The 16,682-nt window shown below is 65.5% G+C and overlaps 3 protein-coding genes across 3 annotated transcripts in view; 2 read left to right on the top strand and 1 right to left on the bottom strand.

Annotated features, from left to right (window-relative positions):
* Positions 1-2,275: 2,275 nt before the first annotated feature.
* Positions 2,276-3,732, top strand: EMIHUDRAFT_451087 (hypothetical protein; the record flags this gene model as incomplete). The annotated part of the gene is made up of 4 exons (XM_005772462.1): positions 2,276-2,528; positions 2,612-2,772; positions 2,884-3,285; positions 3,447-3,732. Coding segments are annotated over 4 exons (920 nt in total), but the record flags the coding sequence as incomplete, so codon positions are not given.
* A 7,260-nt stretch (positions 3,733-10,992) lies between these two features.
* Positions 10,993-11,758, top strand: EMIHUDRAFT_436015 (hypothetical protein; the record flags this gene model as incomplete). Its single annotated transcript, XM_005772461.1, has 1 exon — positions 10,993-11,758. A coding segment is annotated over one exon (437 nt), but the record flags the coding sequence as incomplete, so codon positions are not given.
* A 1,638-nt stretch (positions 11,759-13,396) lies between these two features.
* EMIHUDRAFT_451085 (hypothetical protein) overlaps positions 13,397-16,682 on the bottom strand; it is a gene marked incomplete at both ends in the record, with an annotated part of 4,638 nt that continues 1,352 nt past the window's right edge. The window contains 2 exons of the mRNA XM_005772460.1: positions 13,397-13,473; positions 13,547-13,702. Coding sequence (XP_005772517.1) covers positions 13,399-13,473; positions 13,547-13,702 — 231 coding nt within the window. The remainder of the gene's footprint in view (positions 13,474-13,546; positions 13,703-16,682) is intronic.

The following is a 16,682-nucleotide window of genomic DNA, read 5'->3' as shown; positions in this document are numbered from 1 at the left end:
ACCCGCAGGAGCGGCGGCACTCCATCGTCTAGCACAGGCCCGAGCGGCGACCACACCACCGGCTCGGGCTACTACCTCTACACCGAGGCGTCTTATGGCGGCAACGATAAGCTGCACCAGCTCGAGAGCCCGCTTTTCTCGCTCCAGCAGGCCGGCACCCTCTCCTTCTTCTACCACATGTACGGCTTGGAAGACTACTACTACGACTACTCGGACATGGGCACCCTCTCCGTCGAGGCCAACGGCACCGAGACGGGCTGGACGACGCTCTGGAGCAGGACCGGCGACCAGGGCAATAGCTGGCTCGAAGCGGTAGTGATCCTACCCGCCTCGACGACGAAGGTGCGCTTCAACGGCAAGACGGGGTCGGGCTTCAGGTCGGACATGGCGCTGGACGACGTCTCCTTCTCGCAGTTTACGCCTCCGTCGCCGCCGCCGTCGCCGCCGTCCTTGCCGTCTCCGCCCTCTACGCCGCCGTCTCCGCCCTCCGCGCCGCCGCCGCCCACGCCGCCGCCGTCCGTCCCGCCTCCGCCCTCCGCGCCGCCGCCGCCACCGCCGCCACCGCCGCCGCCGTTCGCTCCATCAATCGACTTCCAGGTCACTGTGGGTGGCGGCAGATGGCAGTCCGATGTGTCGTGGAACCTGACGTGCAGCGGCGCGTTGATCGGCAGTGGAGGGGCCCCCTACTCTGGCACCCTGTCCGCGCCGCCCGGCGAGTGCACGCTCGACATGTACGACTCGTGGGGCGACGGCTGGACCGGCAACGAGTGGAAGGGTGCGGGCTATACGTTCACGCTCGGCTCCGGATCCTATGGCAGCGAGACGTTCACCCTCGCCCCCCTCCCCCCGTCCTCTCCGCCGCGGCCGCCGCCGCCGCCGTACCCGCCGCCGCTGCCACCGGCGCCGCCCTCGCCCTTGCCCCCTCCAACCTTCCCTCCGATCGATGGCAACTGTGACGGTTGCTGGTGCGGGTGCAGCGCCCAATGGTGGGATCCAGGCAGCTGCAGCACAAGCAACCCACAATGCATCCAGGAAACGGTGAATTGCATCAGGGGAAGCTGCGCGACAGCAGTCGCTAATGGGGTAACGACGACTCGGCAGCCGTATGGTGGGATCACCTGGGGATACAGGCCGGCCGGTCTACCTTGGACGTCATGCGAGTGCCTCGAATACAAGGTCATCAACGTCTGCAACGGCTGCTGGTGCTGCTCCGGGTAGCGCCGCGGACGAGTGTGGTTGCTGACAAAATAATCTGGTGCACATTTTATGATTCCACATTGCCTCCCATCCCTCCCTTTCATTCTCTGTTTTTTTTATCGGAGCGAGTTTGCGCTGCGCTACGGTCGTCGGACGTCGTTCAGAAGTGGGTCTTGAAGTGCGAGGGAGTTTAAGTTGTCGCCCTCGCCGCCGCCCCCCTCGTAAGGTAAGGTAAGGTAAACGTCTCCACACACACAAAGTGGTGGGGCAAGGGGGGGCGACCCTCGCATCTCCACGCCCGGACACGGGCAGGAGCCCCACGGCATTCAAAGTGCAAGCACCGGCCCGGTGCCGTGGGTGAGCAACCTGCACCCCACTCCCTCCCTCCCAGACACAGGACCCACACACAACCCCCACAGCGTGGACGACTACGTGTTCAGAAACACCAAGGTCACCGAATGGAGGGCGAACGGCACGATACGAAAAGGCAGGGCGAGGCGGATGGAGAAAGAAGTGCCGAGAAGGCCATGGTGGAGGGGAGGGACGGGAGGACGAAAGAAGGGCGAGGAGGACGAGCGGCCCGCACAGACCGCGAGCAGACAGCGCCTGCTGGCCATTTCGAGACATTGCGGAGGCCCCTTAGCCCTAGCCGGAGCTAAGGGGCCCGGCTTTTTCTGCGCTAACCCTAGGGGGAATCGCTCCGGAATAGGGTTCCCGGCACCATCGGGCGGCGCCACACGGATGGAGGGAGTCGGGTTTGCCATTGGCGGGCCGTGAGGGCGCTGAGAACTCAAGGCTGAGTTTTCGTCCTCCCACTTTCGATGTGGCGGAGTATACAACAAACTCTACAGCAAAATCGCGCTCTACAGCGGATCTCCTTGCTACACTGGTGCGCCCGTCGGCGGAACCCAAAGTTGTCCGCGCACTGTGCGCGTTTTCTTTTGTTTCCGGCGTCTCACAAGCATAGAAGATTCCACCAATGTCAATGTGTAGCAAGAGCATGGAGTCGGCAATACGACCGAGTTCCACCTTGCCCCGGGGTGGCACGTGTAGACCTGTCGCCGCTATCGAGGCGGGTATGCTCGCGGGGGCGGAAATCGTGCCCGGCAGCGACGCCGAGATCGTGGCGTCCCACTGCACCAAGGACCTCAGCTGGCTCCAGCCGTCCATCGACTCGCTCGCGATTCTCGGCACCAAGGTGATCGACGTGCACATCTACTCCAAGTGCGGCCTCGCGCCGATTGGCGCCCCTGCGGGCGCGCACCCGACGCCGCTTCCACCGCCCTCGGCCCGCAAAACCCTCTCTTGGTCGCACGCAGCCTTCACCAGCTGTGCCCCCCCCCCCCCACACACACACCACCACCAGACCGCCACCCGCCACCCCGCACCCTCCTCCTCCTGCCCTTCCGCGCAGGCGCCCACCTGCACACGCTGCCCAACTTGGGCCGCAACGATCAAGTCTACGCCGAGTACCTCGCGACGCGGCACCACAGCCTTCCGGGGCAGGTCTTCTTCCTCAAGGACAGCTCCTTCCACTACGGCGGGCACGACTTCAAGAAGTACGAGCGGTCGGCGGTCCAGATGGCGCAGGAGCTGAGGACGCGCGGCTTCTCGTGCGGCCGCGCCCCCCCGCACTGCGGCCCCGCGGGCAATGGGTCGCAGTGGCATGAGCGGGCCGTCCTCGAGGCGTTCGTGCTCCGAAACTACAAGGAGAAACACACGCAGCGGCTCCGCGGGGGCGCTCCCGTCAACGCCACCTTCAACTCGCCCACCCAGTCGATCGGCGCGTGGCTGGCGTCGGTGCTGTCACAGCCGACGTACAGCGAGCTCCGCGCTCGCGAGGTGTGGCCGGTCTGCTACGGCGGCAGCTTTGCGGCGCGTCGCGAGCAGATTCTGCGCGTGTCGGCGGCCGACTGGGCCGCGCTGGCCAAGTCCCTCAGCCGCGCGGACAACCTCGAGGAGGGCCACTACATGGAGCGCTCGTGGGCGGCGCTCCTCAGCCCGCCCCTGCCAACCAACGTCGCCAGACAGCTGCTGTGCCACCCGGCGGTCAAGAAGGCGCCGTACAGCGGCATGCTCCTCGCTACGGTCGGCCATCACACACACAAACACACACAAACGCACACACACAAACACACACACAAACACACACACAAACACACACACACAAACACACACACACAGCGCGTAGCCAGAGCCTGGTGGCGTGGGCCGATGAATATTGGTTGGCTAGGCTAGAGCTGGGATAGGCAGGCTAGAACGGAGATGGGTAGGCGAGCATTGTTTTACCGTGGTCAAGCCCTGGGGCTGGACACGGGGGCGGCTCTGCGGACTGCCTGCGCGCCGCGCTTGAGCGTTGCTTGAGGCGCTGCGCCTTCTTGAGCTTCTAACCGCTAGCTGCGAGACGTGCGAGTGCGACTCCTGTGGACCCCGGCCTGTGCGGCCAGACCGAGACCCGAGAAACCCGAGTGCCGAGACCGCGCGGCACCGCGCTATTACGGCTCTTTTATCGATTATCCGCTCTGCCGGTATTTCATTTTTCATCTGTGTTTATGATTATGTGAGTGATAAATAAACAGCCGGGTGGCCAACATTTTGTTAGAAAAGGGAATGCGTGCCCGTAGCAGCCGCGTATTCCACGCAAGCCGCTCACTCCGGAGCGGCGTTTCGCGCAAGCTTCCTCGCCGCCTTCTTCGCCGCCCTATGCGCTGCGCCTGCGGACCGCGCGCGCCTCACCGCGCCGTCCGTGCCCGGCCCGCCGCTCGACTCCGCCGCCTTCTTCGCCGCCCTCTTCCTCGCGAGGTGCTGGCTGAGCTCCACAAATCGTTGCCACGGGTCGGCCGCCTTCCACACTGGGCAAGCCTTTGCGCAGAGCAGCCGGTCGCTCGGCCGTTTGTGCGTATCCAGGTGCCGCAACCCGCCTACAGCCATCCGGCCGACTCGGAGCGAGACGAAGGGGGTGCGTCTCACGCGACGGCGCGGCCCGCGCCCGTGTTGATGCGGCAGAGGGAGCCAGACGTGTGGTTGAGGTTGAGCCAGGCGTCCGCCCGCCGCTGCGGCGGCAGCAAGAGAGGGAGAGTGAGCGCACGGCGTTGTGGGCTCCTGTGGACGCCATCTCCGTACACTGTGGGCCCGCGCCTGCACGATGGGGCGGAAGGCGCGCGTCGCCTGCTCCTCGGCGTGGCTCTCGGCGCCACTCCGCGCGAAGCCGCACTCGGGGTCGCTGCGAGGCACGCTCGAGTTCCTACGTAAGGTACGGTAACGTAAACTTCTCCACAGACACGAGGTGGTGTTCCTACGTGCCGAATACACCGACATCAGGCCGGGAGTACGGTATCGTACACCAGAGCATTCAGAGCACCGCGTGAGTACAGCGGGTAGGAACCCAGTGAATACAGCGGAATACGGTCGGAATGCAGCTGAACACGTGTCCTCTCGAGCGCTACTAGGAGGACATGAATCCGCATTCCGCGTCTAGGCTCGTGCGCCAGCAAGCGAACGCGTCGCGCGGGACCACGTCCGGCCGGACCGCGAGCACGTCTGCCCGAGGCGCGCAGAGGGGGGAGCGGTGTGCGTCCGTGCGTGCTGTCGCGTGGAGCCAGGCCGTGACGAGAGACGAGTGTGCACGGGAGAGTGCGGCTGGGGCACTGCAGCGAGCGACGCACCCGTCTGGATGAGGCCGTGCTCGCACCCCCGGCCGTAGCACGGCTTGTTGCGCCTGCACGAGGCGAAGACGCCCTCGTACCGGCCCGGCGACGGTCCGAACAGTCCCGCCATCGCCAGTGTTAGCCTTGACTCGTCAAACACCATCACATCCGGGTTGATGCGCACGACCCACTCGTACGCATCGAACCAGCCGCTCGTCAGAGCGACGTGCATGGCGTACTTGGCGCCGTCCTGGTAGCCTGGATTGAAAACGGAGAAGAAGATTGTGGCGTTCCGATTCGGGAGCGCGTTCACGATGCTCTGCCAGCTGAGGCGCGCCGCCGGCACCGCGGCCGCAGGGCCGCCAGCATACACCAGAACGTCGGCGGTGCGGAGCAGCGGCGCGTGCGCGAGCATCGCGGGCCAGCACGTCAGGCAAGCAGCGTGGTCATCGCTCAGGTGCGTCGCGAGGTACAGGAGCAGACGCATTGGGGTAAATGCACGCGTTGGGCTTCTCAGGACACCGTGAGACGCGCCGCAAAAAAACAAAAATCCACCCCTAACCGGGGCTAGGGCTCTCTTGCCCGCAACCCGATCCCGATCATCCGGCCCGCTGGGTGCGCTTCTTAGCTCCCCGGCCCTGGATGTGAGGCTAATGACTGCACTCCAAGTGCTCCAAGTGCTTGGGCCAGAGGATTTTTTAATATCCCTGTGTGGTGGCGGCTTGCCGTCCTCCCATCCCACCCTTCTCCTCTTCACGCCCTCACACAGGCCAAAGTTGGACCCGCGCGAGATCGCCCCCTCGCGCCATCTGTCGGGCCCGAGCTGTATGTCTGTGCCAGAGGCCTCTCCCGCCCATCGATCGCCTCTGGGCTGACTCGTGCGAGCGGTTCTCCGTGTATCGATGGTGGCCAGTAGCCTGTATCGATGGTGGCCAGTAGCCGGCACTGGTTTGCCGGATGCTGCAGCACACGATAGCTGTGACGCGACAGATACCCCTCGGTGCTGCTGAGCGGGTCCCCGACGCGTGCGCGTGGACGGAATTCGACCCGCGAGGAACCTCTCGAGCCGTTGGTAGCGCTCCACCTCCGACCGGACACGTCATCTGGCCCTGCGCTGAGGCTGCTGCGCACGCATACCGCCAGGGTGCTCACCACGCAGATGCCAGAGACGCGCCGATTGCGGCTGCCTCGCTTGCACACGTGTCCACAGACCTCTCCGGTTGACCACTCGGAGATCGGCAAGGCGCGAATTTGCATTTCGGTTCTTCCTCAGAGACAGAAGGCCCACTCGGCATGCTGCGAGGCAACGCCATCATGTGGCATAAAAGTGCATTCCCTGCCACAGAGAGCCACTCGGTGCAGCCGCGCAGCGGGCTCGTGGCATCACCCGATCCATGTAGAGTGCACGAGGTGCTCGGCGACGGGTGCAGCCCTGATGCGAGTCGTGCTGGCATGCTTACGCTGTGCGCCAAAGGCTCGCCACCGCCAGGGTCACAAACCTGATCCGCAACGCGATTGTGGTCCTGGTAGGGTGGCTTCCTCGATGGCTTGTGACCACGGCGAGCGAACGTGTAGCCAGCCCGACGCTGACTTGGCTCACGGGACCGACAAAGCAGCTATCGCGCAGCCGCCCGTCGCTGCACGTAGACACTAAACACTGGATACGTCCAACGGCGTCCAACTTGGTAAAATTCGGTCCAGCTGATTAACCCTGGTAGGTGGACAAAAGTATGCGTTTTTTGGCCTCCCCTCCCTAACATTAGCCGGCCAAAATGTGCTCTCGCCGGTTAATATTAGGGAGGGGGGGGCGGTCGGGTGTCAGACCTAGCTCTAGGCGTGCGAGGCTGACGTATTTTGGACAATCCACCCACCAGGGTTAAAACAAAACAGTGGAAGCCAACTCGGGTGTCGACCACCAGCCCGCGCTGGCCGGCGCTGCCTCTCCACTATCTCCTCTGCACGTCCCAACCATGGTCCCAACAACTAAGCGGGCTCCTCGTATCGCCATCTGCATGTGGTACGACGCAAAGGCTGCTGCTTTTGCTAGCATCGCCGCGGAGAGCAACCGCAGGTTTGCCGCACAGTTTGGCTACGCCTTTGTGTCCAGCAGCACCATATACCAGCACGACCGTGCTCCCGCCTGGCAGCGGCTAGGCCTGTTGGAGCAGGTCCTGTCACGCGGTGTCAACGGCACGACCGTGGACGCTGCGATCTGGCTCGACGCTGACGCGGCACTTCTGCACGAGAATGGCAACCAGCTCCGGTTGCAGCTCGAGACGCACGGCATCACTAGCAGTCACGGCCCAGACTTATTGTTTTCGGGCGACCGGCCGAGTAACCAGCTTATCAACACCGGTGTGATGGTGGTACGCAATTCAGCCTACACGCGCGCATTCTTACGTCGCATGACAAGCGCCGAAACACAGCCAGAGACGTCTCGTTGCGCCTTCTTCTTACGGCATTTCCCATGGGAGCAGGCATGCATCAACCGGCTGTGGAGCCAAAACATAAGTTCGATCCAGCAGCACGCAAAGCTGTTGCCGTACGGCACTTTACAGACAGCCGCCGCTCCGCCCCAGTTCCTGCAGCCGTCCGCACCAATCATCCATTTCATGCACGGCTCCTCCATCAGTGAGCCCCATGGCGACGTCGACCGGATGGATGGGCTGCGTATGGTCAAGGTCCGGAACGAGGGCCCGCTAGGTCCAAAGGTGCCGCTCACGCGGGTCCAATTCTTCTCGCGACTCAAGCTGCAGCCGCTGCAGGGCTTACTACAGCTCCCCATGCCGTTGTACCTCTTCCCTCGCGATTACTTCACTTCGACACGCTACTTGAACCCCCCCTCAGATTCCATTCCAAGTCCACGGCCCACGATAGCTAGCCAGCAGCAGACACCCGAGCTTGTCCTGCCGCCAGATGGCCCTGCTGTCCCGCCGATAGATGGCCCTGCTGTCCTGCCGTCAGATGGCCCTGCGCGCCGCTTCTGCCTGGCTGGCATTGAGCACGCCTCCGGCCAGGTCTGCTGCAACGCATCTTGTGGCGCGTGCGGCGGCAGCGGCTGCTCCTCGCGGCCAGGAGGTTCGGCGCAGTGCTGCATGCCAGCCATTCTAAGGCAGAGGCGGCCGTGTGAGCACGACAACGATGTGGCCTGCACCAAAGCTGCTCCGCAGGGAACGGGTTTTGAAAGGACGGACAAGAGTAACAGGCTAGAGTCAAGCGAGAAGAGCTCTCCAAGGGGACCACAGTGCCAATGCCAGGATGTCTTCGTGTCCGGCTTCTTTGATATGGGACCGTTCCGCGATTCGCGATCAGGGTATGTCGAGGCGGCGGCAAAGCTGGCAGGCGTGCTTCACGGGGCGGGGTGCACCTTGGTCTTCCTTTGCGGCGACGCCTGCGCGGACTTCAAGGCGCGGTTTCCGAGCACGGTCGAGGTGCGGCACCTCTCCCTGGACGGCATCGGGTCGACCCTGACGGCCTTCTCGGACCCTCGTGCCGAGACCACCGCAGTGGTGACTGCCATGCGTCGGCGTGATGGGCGCCCAGCCAAGACCTTCTACGCCAAGACACCTGCGAACACTACGGCGATCTACAGGCTGGTGACGCATGCCAAGTTTGAGATGCTGCGGCGTGCTGAGTCTGCTAGCACCGTACGCAAAGGCGTTGGTCAACGACTGATATGGGTCGACGCCGGTCTCTTCCGCCATACGTGGCATGGCTTTGAAGAGTGCGTCAGCTGTCTCAATCCCGTTCAAACACAGTTCGCAGCGTTTTCCATATCTTCGTTGCGGGCGCGTTGGCTGCCGCAGTTGCAGCTGCTCTACAACGCTTGGGGAGTGCATAAGAAGGAAGTTGTCGCCACGGTCATGATCTTCAATCGGAGAAGCTATGCTGCCTTCTACGATGCGTACGTGCTCGCCTTGCGGTCGTATTTGCGAGACGGGTTCTTCCCCACGGAACAGGGGTTGCTCACGATTCTGGCGGAGCGAGCAGAGAGTGAAGGACGGAGTTTCGCCTTGCAACAACCCGGATACGAGCGCATTGCAGCGCGGATGCTATGCCCCCCGAAGAGCTCCCGGGCCCAACAGCCGAATCGTTCTTCTGTGTGAGGTCCGAGTCAGAAGGGGCGCCCTCAGCGGTCGATGTTGGTGCGACTTGCCAACGCGAACGCCTGCAAAGCACCATCAACTACAGCCCCGGCTCGCGGGAGGAGTTCTTCCACCGCGACGTCTTGAAAATCTTTGCTTGCTTCATCAAGGCCTGTCTTGACGAAGGCGGACCACTACGCAGCAAGATTCGCGATCGCTTCAATCATTGGAGCCATCATGCGTATGATCGGGATGCTGAACTCCTCGCGCTGCTACCTGCGCGCGCCTGCAATACCCTAAAAGGAGGACGTCTGCTGTGGGCTGCTTAGACCTTAGTGATGCCGATCCGGCGCGGGAGGTGAGGTTTGACTCCTCTCTGGGGTGAGCGCCCGCTGCCCCGTCCGTGCCACGTCTATGCGCCCCGAGTGTTAGGTGAACTGGGAGCGCTGACCGCTGTGAGCTGGTGAAGCTGTGTTCTGTGGAGGGTCTGGGTCCGAGGGCAGGATCTTCCTTGTATCCACCGACCGAGGGCGAGGCGGTGCCCGGCGCCGTCGCGCGTCGGGCCCGCGTTGAAACACAGTGCTGAGTAATGAGAATGTCCGTTATTTCTCTCCCTTCTCGTCCTTTCACTGGCACCCCACCCACCAGCACCACAAAAGCATCCCTCTAACCGACATCCGGCTCTGCGTCCGCCTCCATGCCGAGGCCGTCCGTTTTTGATTTCTCGGTAAGTGGGGGGCCGAGCCGCCTCCGGGGTGGCGGGCGGGCGGGCGTGTTGAAAAACAAAAAAACAGAAAACAAGGGGGGGGCCGGGGCTCAGCCCCCCCTCTGGGAGTAGAAAATACGCCCAGGGGGGCCAAGGAGGCGGCGCGGGGAAGCAGCATCAGGTGAGGGCAGGAGGGATGGCGCTTAGGGTCGGCTTTGATACAAGGCTCAGGGTGAGGGTGAGGGTGGGGGTGAGGGTGAGGGTGAAGAGTCGCGCAGGGAGAGGAGCTCCGCCTGCGCGTAGAGGCGGAAGCACGTGCCGGGGCCGGTGCGTCTCCCGCGCGGCCCTTGCGCTGCTCGGCGGACGCGCGCGAGACCCAGCACGGCAGCAGCTCATCTCCTTGACGGCGCCGGAGTCGACGACGAAGCGGATGCCGTCGATGGTGACGCTGGTCTCGGCGATGTTTGTGGCGAGGACGACCTTGCGCACGCCCTGCGGCGGAGGAGGCGGCTGGACCCCTCGCCCTTCCCGGGAGGAGTTGTGGCTGTGTGTGTGTGTGTGCGTGTGTGCGTGTGTGCGTGTGTGCGTGTGTGCGTGTGTGCGTGCGTGTGTGCGTGCGTGCGTGCGTGCGTGCGTGCGTGCGTGCGTGCGTGCGTGCGTGCGTGCGTGCGTGCGTGCGTGCGTGCGTGCGTGCGTGCGTGCGTGCGTGCGTGCGTGCGTGCGTGCGTGCGTGCGTGCGTGTTTGCGTGTTTGCGTGTGTGCGTGTGTGCGTGTGTGTGTGTGTGTGTGTGTGTGTGTGTGTGTGTGTGTGTGTGTGTGTGTGTGTGTGTGCAGACACTTTACAGCATCAGCATAGAGGTGTGCCGTCGGTGTATGTGTCGCGCGGACAGGCGGTGTGGAGCGTGCACCTGCGGCGGCACGTCGAAGACACGCTCCTGCGCCTCGACCGGCAGCGACGCGTGGAGGGGCAGCACGATCCTGGGATGTGACGCCAATGTCAGGGCGTGAGTACGAGACGTGCTCGCGGTCCGGCCGGACGTGGCCCCGCGCGACGCGTTCGCTTGCTGGCGCACGAGCCTAGACGCGGAATGCGGATTCATGTCTTCCTAGCAGCGCTCGAGAGGACACGTGTTCAGCTGCATTCCGACCGTATTTATTCCGCTGTATTCACTGGGTTCCTAGGGCCCCCGCGCCCCCCCAGAGGCTCACCCTCGACACCCTCGCGATCTCGCGCGGCTCCCGCCCCCCCGCGACCGTTCGGGTAGACTGCTAGTTTCACGGCAGTGGTGGCAACGAAGAAGACCGAAAAAGTCAAGGTTGAATTCTTTCGCGGTGCAAAGCCGTCGAAGGGCAGAGATAGCCCGAGCTGCGCAACTTGATCAACTCCCTCTCCGGCCAGATGTTCGCCCTCGCGATGTCGTCCGCCGGCCTCGTCCCGGCCCATTCCAGGCTGCAGCCACAGGCAGCCGCAGCCGCGCCCACGCGCACCTTTGTCCGCATGAACGCCGCCGAGGAGGCGGCCAAGCGTGCGTGGCTCTCCAAGCAGGGGCTCGGCTTGCCCGGTGCTTCTGCAGGCAGGGGCGAGGCGGCGCTCTCGGTGCGCGGTGTGGTCGCGCCGACGGCCGACAGGCGCTCGGGCATGCGGGTCCCCCCTACCCCTCCTACGATGGAGTGGGGCGACCACAAATCCGACTACATCCCGCCGGCGGGAGTGGCGAGTGCTCGCGCAGCCCCCGCGCCAGCAGCGGGCCCGCGAGGCGTGCGGCCATCGGAGGGGTGGGGCGACCACCTTAACTACTGACGCGCTGCAGCCGCCTCAGACCGCGCGAGCACGGCATCCACCGCGCCGGCTGCTGCAGAGCAGAGAGGTTCTGCGTGGGTTGGAAGGAGGGGGGAGGCTGCATTTGTGTGTGACCGAGGGCGTGGCAGCGGTGCATGCACCGCGAGAGACACGGCCGCCGCCCGCTGTGTGAGAATATCCGTCCGATCGAGGCGCGCCGGCGATAACCCGGTCCACTGCCTAATGACGAGCGCGCGGAGCGGGACCCGCGGCGGGGCCCGGCGCGTGGGGCGGAGCGAGTGGTTGTTTTGTGTTCTTCGTACTTACCATGGAACTGGACGAACTCCTCCACGTACATACAGGTCTCACAGCTCCTGCATTGCAACAAAGCGAAAAATGTCCCCACCCCGCCGCGCTCGCGGCGCCGCCCGCCGGCGCCGCGGCCGCGCCTCGGGCCTCGCCGCCAGAGGCAGAGACGTCAGAGCCACCACCGCGCTGCTGCTCCCTCTCTCGCCACTGGACACGCCGCTGCAGTTTCACCCGCCACGACTGCCGCGCGCGCACCCGCCGTTCAGCTCGTCAAGCTGCTACGACGCCCAAGCAGGTCGAGTTGAGATGGCCGATGCCTCCGCTCACGCGTCGGAAAGTCGGGTCGAGAAACGTCACGTGCGACGCGAAGCGCGCGTCGGCGGCGGCGCGCTCGGCGGCGGGGAGCGACGCGCAGAGGGCGTTGCGCAGCTGGCGCGGCATGTCGGGCTTGCCGCCCCACTGCGGCAGCCTCCAGCCGGCATCGTGCACCACCTTTGGCGACGGCCGGGGCGCGCGCGCGGGCGTCAGGCGCGGGGCCCGGGAGGTAGGCGATCTGGAGGTGGGCGTTCACTCGAGATCACCCGAGATGACCCGAGATCACTCGAGATCACCCGAGATCACCCGAGACCACTCGAGATCACCCGAGATCACCCGAGATCACCCGAGATCACTCGAGATCACTCGAGATCACCCGAGACCACTCGAGATCTCTGGCCGCGTGTGGCTGGACTCCTCTCGGCTCCTCTCGGCTCCTCTCGGCTGCCTCTCGGCTGCCTCTCGGCTGCCTCTCGGCTGCCTCTCACCTTTGCTGGGCCGTTGAAGTGCACCGCGAGCGGCGTCGCACCAGAGGATCTGTGCCGCAGCGTGCCGCCCTCGAGGCGATGCGCTCCCGCCTTGAGGAGAGATGCAGATCTCGCGCCGAGATGCAGATCTCGCGCCGAGATCCAGATCTCGCGCCGAGAGTACGGCCGAGAGTCGCCGCCCTCCCTCCCTCGCCCGAGGCGTATGCCGAGGCGCGCCTTGAACATGTTTTCGAAGAGGCGCAGCGAGTAGTCAAGGCCGAGCCGCACGCCGAGCAGCCGCCCCCCCCCCGCGCTGCAGTCGGGCGACCCGTTGGCGCGCACGCAGCGGCGCTGCCCGTCATGCGGGCAGGTGACGCAGCGCGCGCGGCCGCCGACGCGCGGCCGCCTACCCGCGCCCCTCGGCTCCTCTCGGCTCCTCTCGGCTCCTCTCGGCTCCTCTCGGCTCCCCTCGGCTCCCCTCGGCTCCCCTCGGCTCCTCTCGGCTCCTCTCGGCTCCTCTCGGCTCCTCTCGGCTACCCTCGGCTCCTCTCGGCTACCCTCGGCTCCTCTCGGCTACCCTCGGCTCCTCTCGGCTACCCTCGGCTCCTCTCGGCTCCTCTCGGCTCCTCTCGGCTCCTCTCGGCTCCTCTCGGCTCCTCTCGGCTCCTCTCGGCTCCTCTCGGCTCCTCTCGGCTCCTCTCGGCTCCTCTCGGCTCCTCTCGGCTCCTCTCGGCTCCTCTCGGCTCCTCTCGGCTCCTCTCGGCTACTCTCGGCTACTCTCGGCTACTCTCGGCTACTCTCGGCTCCTCCCGGCTCCTCCCGGCTCCTCTCGGCTCCTCTCGGCTACTCTCGGCTCCTCCCGGCTCCTCTCGGCTCCTCTCGGCTACTCTCGCGCGGCCGCCTGGTACTCCCGCCCCTCGCGCCGCACGCACGCGCGAGGTGCTGCGAGACGAAGAGGCAAGCGTACCTACTCTCGGGTGATCTCGGGTGATCTCGGGTCATCTCGCGAGGAGCTGCGGCACACGAAGAGCCGGGCGTACGCGGTCTGGTCGTTGTCGACGTAGACGCGCGGCGTCGGCGAAGCGCGCGCAGTGTGCCGCTCCCAGTTGAGGTAGACGTCGAGCAGCGCGGGCAGCGACTCGCCGCGACGCACGCCCACCAGCGTCTGCAGCAGCTCGAGCACGGCGCCGACGGGCCTACCGCACCACCCACGGGACTGAACCCACACTGGGTTCGGTACTCTGGAGGTGCGGTACTAGGCGGGCGCCCGGCCCACATGCCCGAGTTGAGGTAGCGGAAGGGGGAGGCACCTGAGAGACGGGCAGACACACACTTCCGACACCGCACTTCCGGCCGCACTTCCGAGCTTAGGATTGACCGGAAGCGAGTGCGGCGCCTGGCGCTGGCGGGAAGAGCGGGCCCACCTCCTCCGGGTAAGGCTGGTGCTCGGTCGAGAAGAGCAGGTGCGAGCCTGAGGCGGGAGATATGGGGAGATATGGGGAGATATGGTGCTCGGTCGAGAAGAGCAGGTGCGAGCCTGAGGCGGGAGATATGGGGAGATATGGGGAGATATGGTGCTCGGTCGAGAAGAGCAGGTGCGAGCCTGAGGCGGGAGATATGGGGAGATATGGGGAGATATGGTGCTCGGTCGAGAAGAGCAGGTGCGAGCCTGAGGCGGGAGTGGGGGGGCTGGAGCGAGGGGGGAGGGGCTGGAGCGAGGGGGAAGGGGCTGGAGCGGGAGGTGTGGGGAGATGTGGGGGAGATGTGGGGGAGATGTGAGGAGATATGTGGAGATATGTGGAGATGTGGGGAGATGTGGGAAGATGTGGGGGAGATGTGGGGAGATGTGGGGGAGATGTGAGGAGATGAAGGGAGATGTGGGGAGATGTGGGGGAGATGTGAGGAGATGTGAGGAGATGAAGGGAGATGTGAGGAGATGAAGGGAGATGTGGGGGAGATGTGGGGAGATGAAGGGAGATGTGGGGAGATGTGGTGAGGTCGAGCCTGAGGCGGCGGCGGCGGCGCGGTATGCCTCGCGCAGCGCCGCGGCGCCGCCCTGGAAGAGCACGTCGTGGTCCGTGAAGACGACGAGCGTGTCGTTGGAGTAGCCGCACGCGGCGAGGTAGTGGAGCGGCAGGACGAGCTTGGCGCCTGGGGAGGTGTCTCGGAGGTGTCTACGGGGAGAGTCTCGGCACGGCAGACGGCGAGGGAGCGGCAAGACGAGCGGCGCCGAGGTGGAACGTCCACGGCTTGGGCGAGCCTACGTGCTGAACACGCCGACCTCAGGGCGGGAGATATGGGGAGATATGGGGAGATATGGGGAGATATGGGCAGCCTACGTGCTGAACACGCCGGCATGAGGGCGGGGAGGCGGTCTTGTGCAGCGTGTTCAGAGCACCGCGTGAATACGAGGGGCTACGAGTGCCGTGAGTACAGCGGAATACGGCGGCATAACGGTGGAATGCGCGTCCTCTCGAGTGCTGGTTGGAGTACGTAGCCCGCTTCTAGGTGGTCTAGCTGGGCGAGCCTCCGCCGAGCCATATCTCCCCATATCTCCCCATATCTCCCCATATCTCCCCATATCTCCGCTTCTAGGGGGGCGAGCCTCCGCCGAGCCATATCTCCCCATATCTCCCCATATCTCCCCATATCTCCGCGTCTAGGGGGGCGAGCCTCCGCCGAGCCACGAGCCGCTGTCCCAGCCGAGCAGGGTCGGCCTGAGCCATGCGCGAGGAGCTAGTGAGTCGCGACATCACGAGGCGGGGAGGTCCCTGTCGAGGTAGAGTCGGCGGCCTGAGCAGCCAATCGGAGGAGGGGCGGTCAACATGCGCGCGGTCAGCAGCCAGCCACAAGTCGGGGCTGTGCCCCGCCCAGACGCGGCGTCCGGCTCAGCCAGTGCACCATCGCCCTCTCCCCATACATCTCCCCATACCTCCCCATTCCTCGCGCCTCAGCCAGTGCACCATCGCCCTCTCCCCATACATCTCCCCATATCTCCCCACATCTCCCCACATCTCCCCACATCTCCCCGCATCTCCCCACATCTCCCCACATCTCCCCATATCTCCCGCCTCAGCCCGTGCACCATCGCCGACGACAGGTAGTGGCATAGGAACTGGTTCGGCCTGCTCACAGCCGCAGGTGTGAAGAGAGGCGCTGCTCGCAGCTCCCAGGTAGTGGCACACGAGAGACTCGTTCGGCGACCTATCCGATACCAGCAGCAGCAGCACGCCGCCGCTCGGCGCGACGCAGTGCATCTTCCCGCCGCCGCCACCGCCGCCACCGCCGCCACCGCCGCCACCGCCGCCGCTCTCGCCGCCGCCGCTCTCGCCGCTCTCGCCGCCGCCCTCGCCACTGCCGCCGCCAAAACGCGTCGTCGGCGGCGGCGCGACCCGCCTCGGCGGCAGCGGCGGCGGCGGCGGGCTGGTTCCCGGCGGGAGGTACTTGTGGCAGCCAAGGCGCGCCCAGCGAAGGCGCGCTGCGGGCGGCGCGGAGCCCCACCCCCCTCCAGGGCTCGCGCCTGCCGGTGGGCGACGAGCTGGGTTCGGGTACCGCGGGGGTAGGGGGATGGATTCGGGTACCGTGGGGGTAGGGGACGGGTGGCACCTGCAGGTGGGCGTAGGAGACGGCTGGTGAGACGCCGGCTCTCGCGGCTGCGCGGCGGTCGCGGCGGCTCGCCATGTGTCGCCAGCATGACTGTGGGCTCATGGAAGCCGCCATGTGGTCGGCGGGCGGTGGGCGCGCGCCGTGCAGCACGCGCGCGATGGCCTCGCAGACGGGCTCATCTCGGGAAATCTCGGAGAATCTCGGAGAATATCGGAGAATCTCGCGCCGTGCACGCGCGCGATGGCCTCGCAGACGGGCTGCGCGTAGACGTCGGCGCAGAGGTCGTCCCAGGCCTGGTGGTAGCAGGCAGCCCTCCTCATTTACAGGTATGGACACACGGGCGAGTGGGGCTGCGGCGGCGCGTCAAGTGAGGGCGAGTGGGGGGCGGAGTGTGCGCTTGCAGGCGTTCGACCGAGCAGGCTCGGCGGGGGCGCTGTTCCGCCGCTGGTTCGGTCAGCGAGTCTGCGGAGATCGTCGATCTCGCGGGCGGAGATCGTCGATCTCGCGGGCGGAGATCGTCGCCCTCCCGTGCATGCTGTCTTCCGCATCTAGGCGTCCGGGCAGGCGACG

This window comes from Emiliania huxleyi (assembly GCF_000372725.1).
Source record: "Emiliania huxleyi CCMP1516 unplaced genomic scaffold EMIHUscaffold_36, whole genome shotgun sequence".
NCBI classification, from domain to species: domain Eukaryota; phylum Haptophyta; order Isochrysidales; family Noelaerhabdaceae; genus Emiliania; species Emiliania huxleyi.
This window is presented reverse-complemented; position numbering and strand designations above follow the sequence as displayed.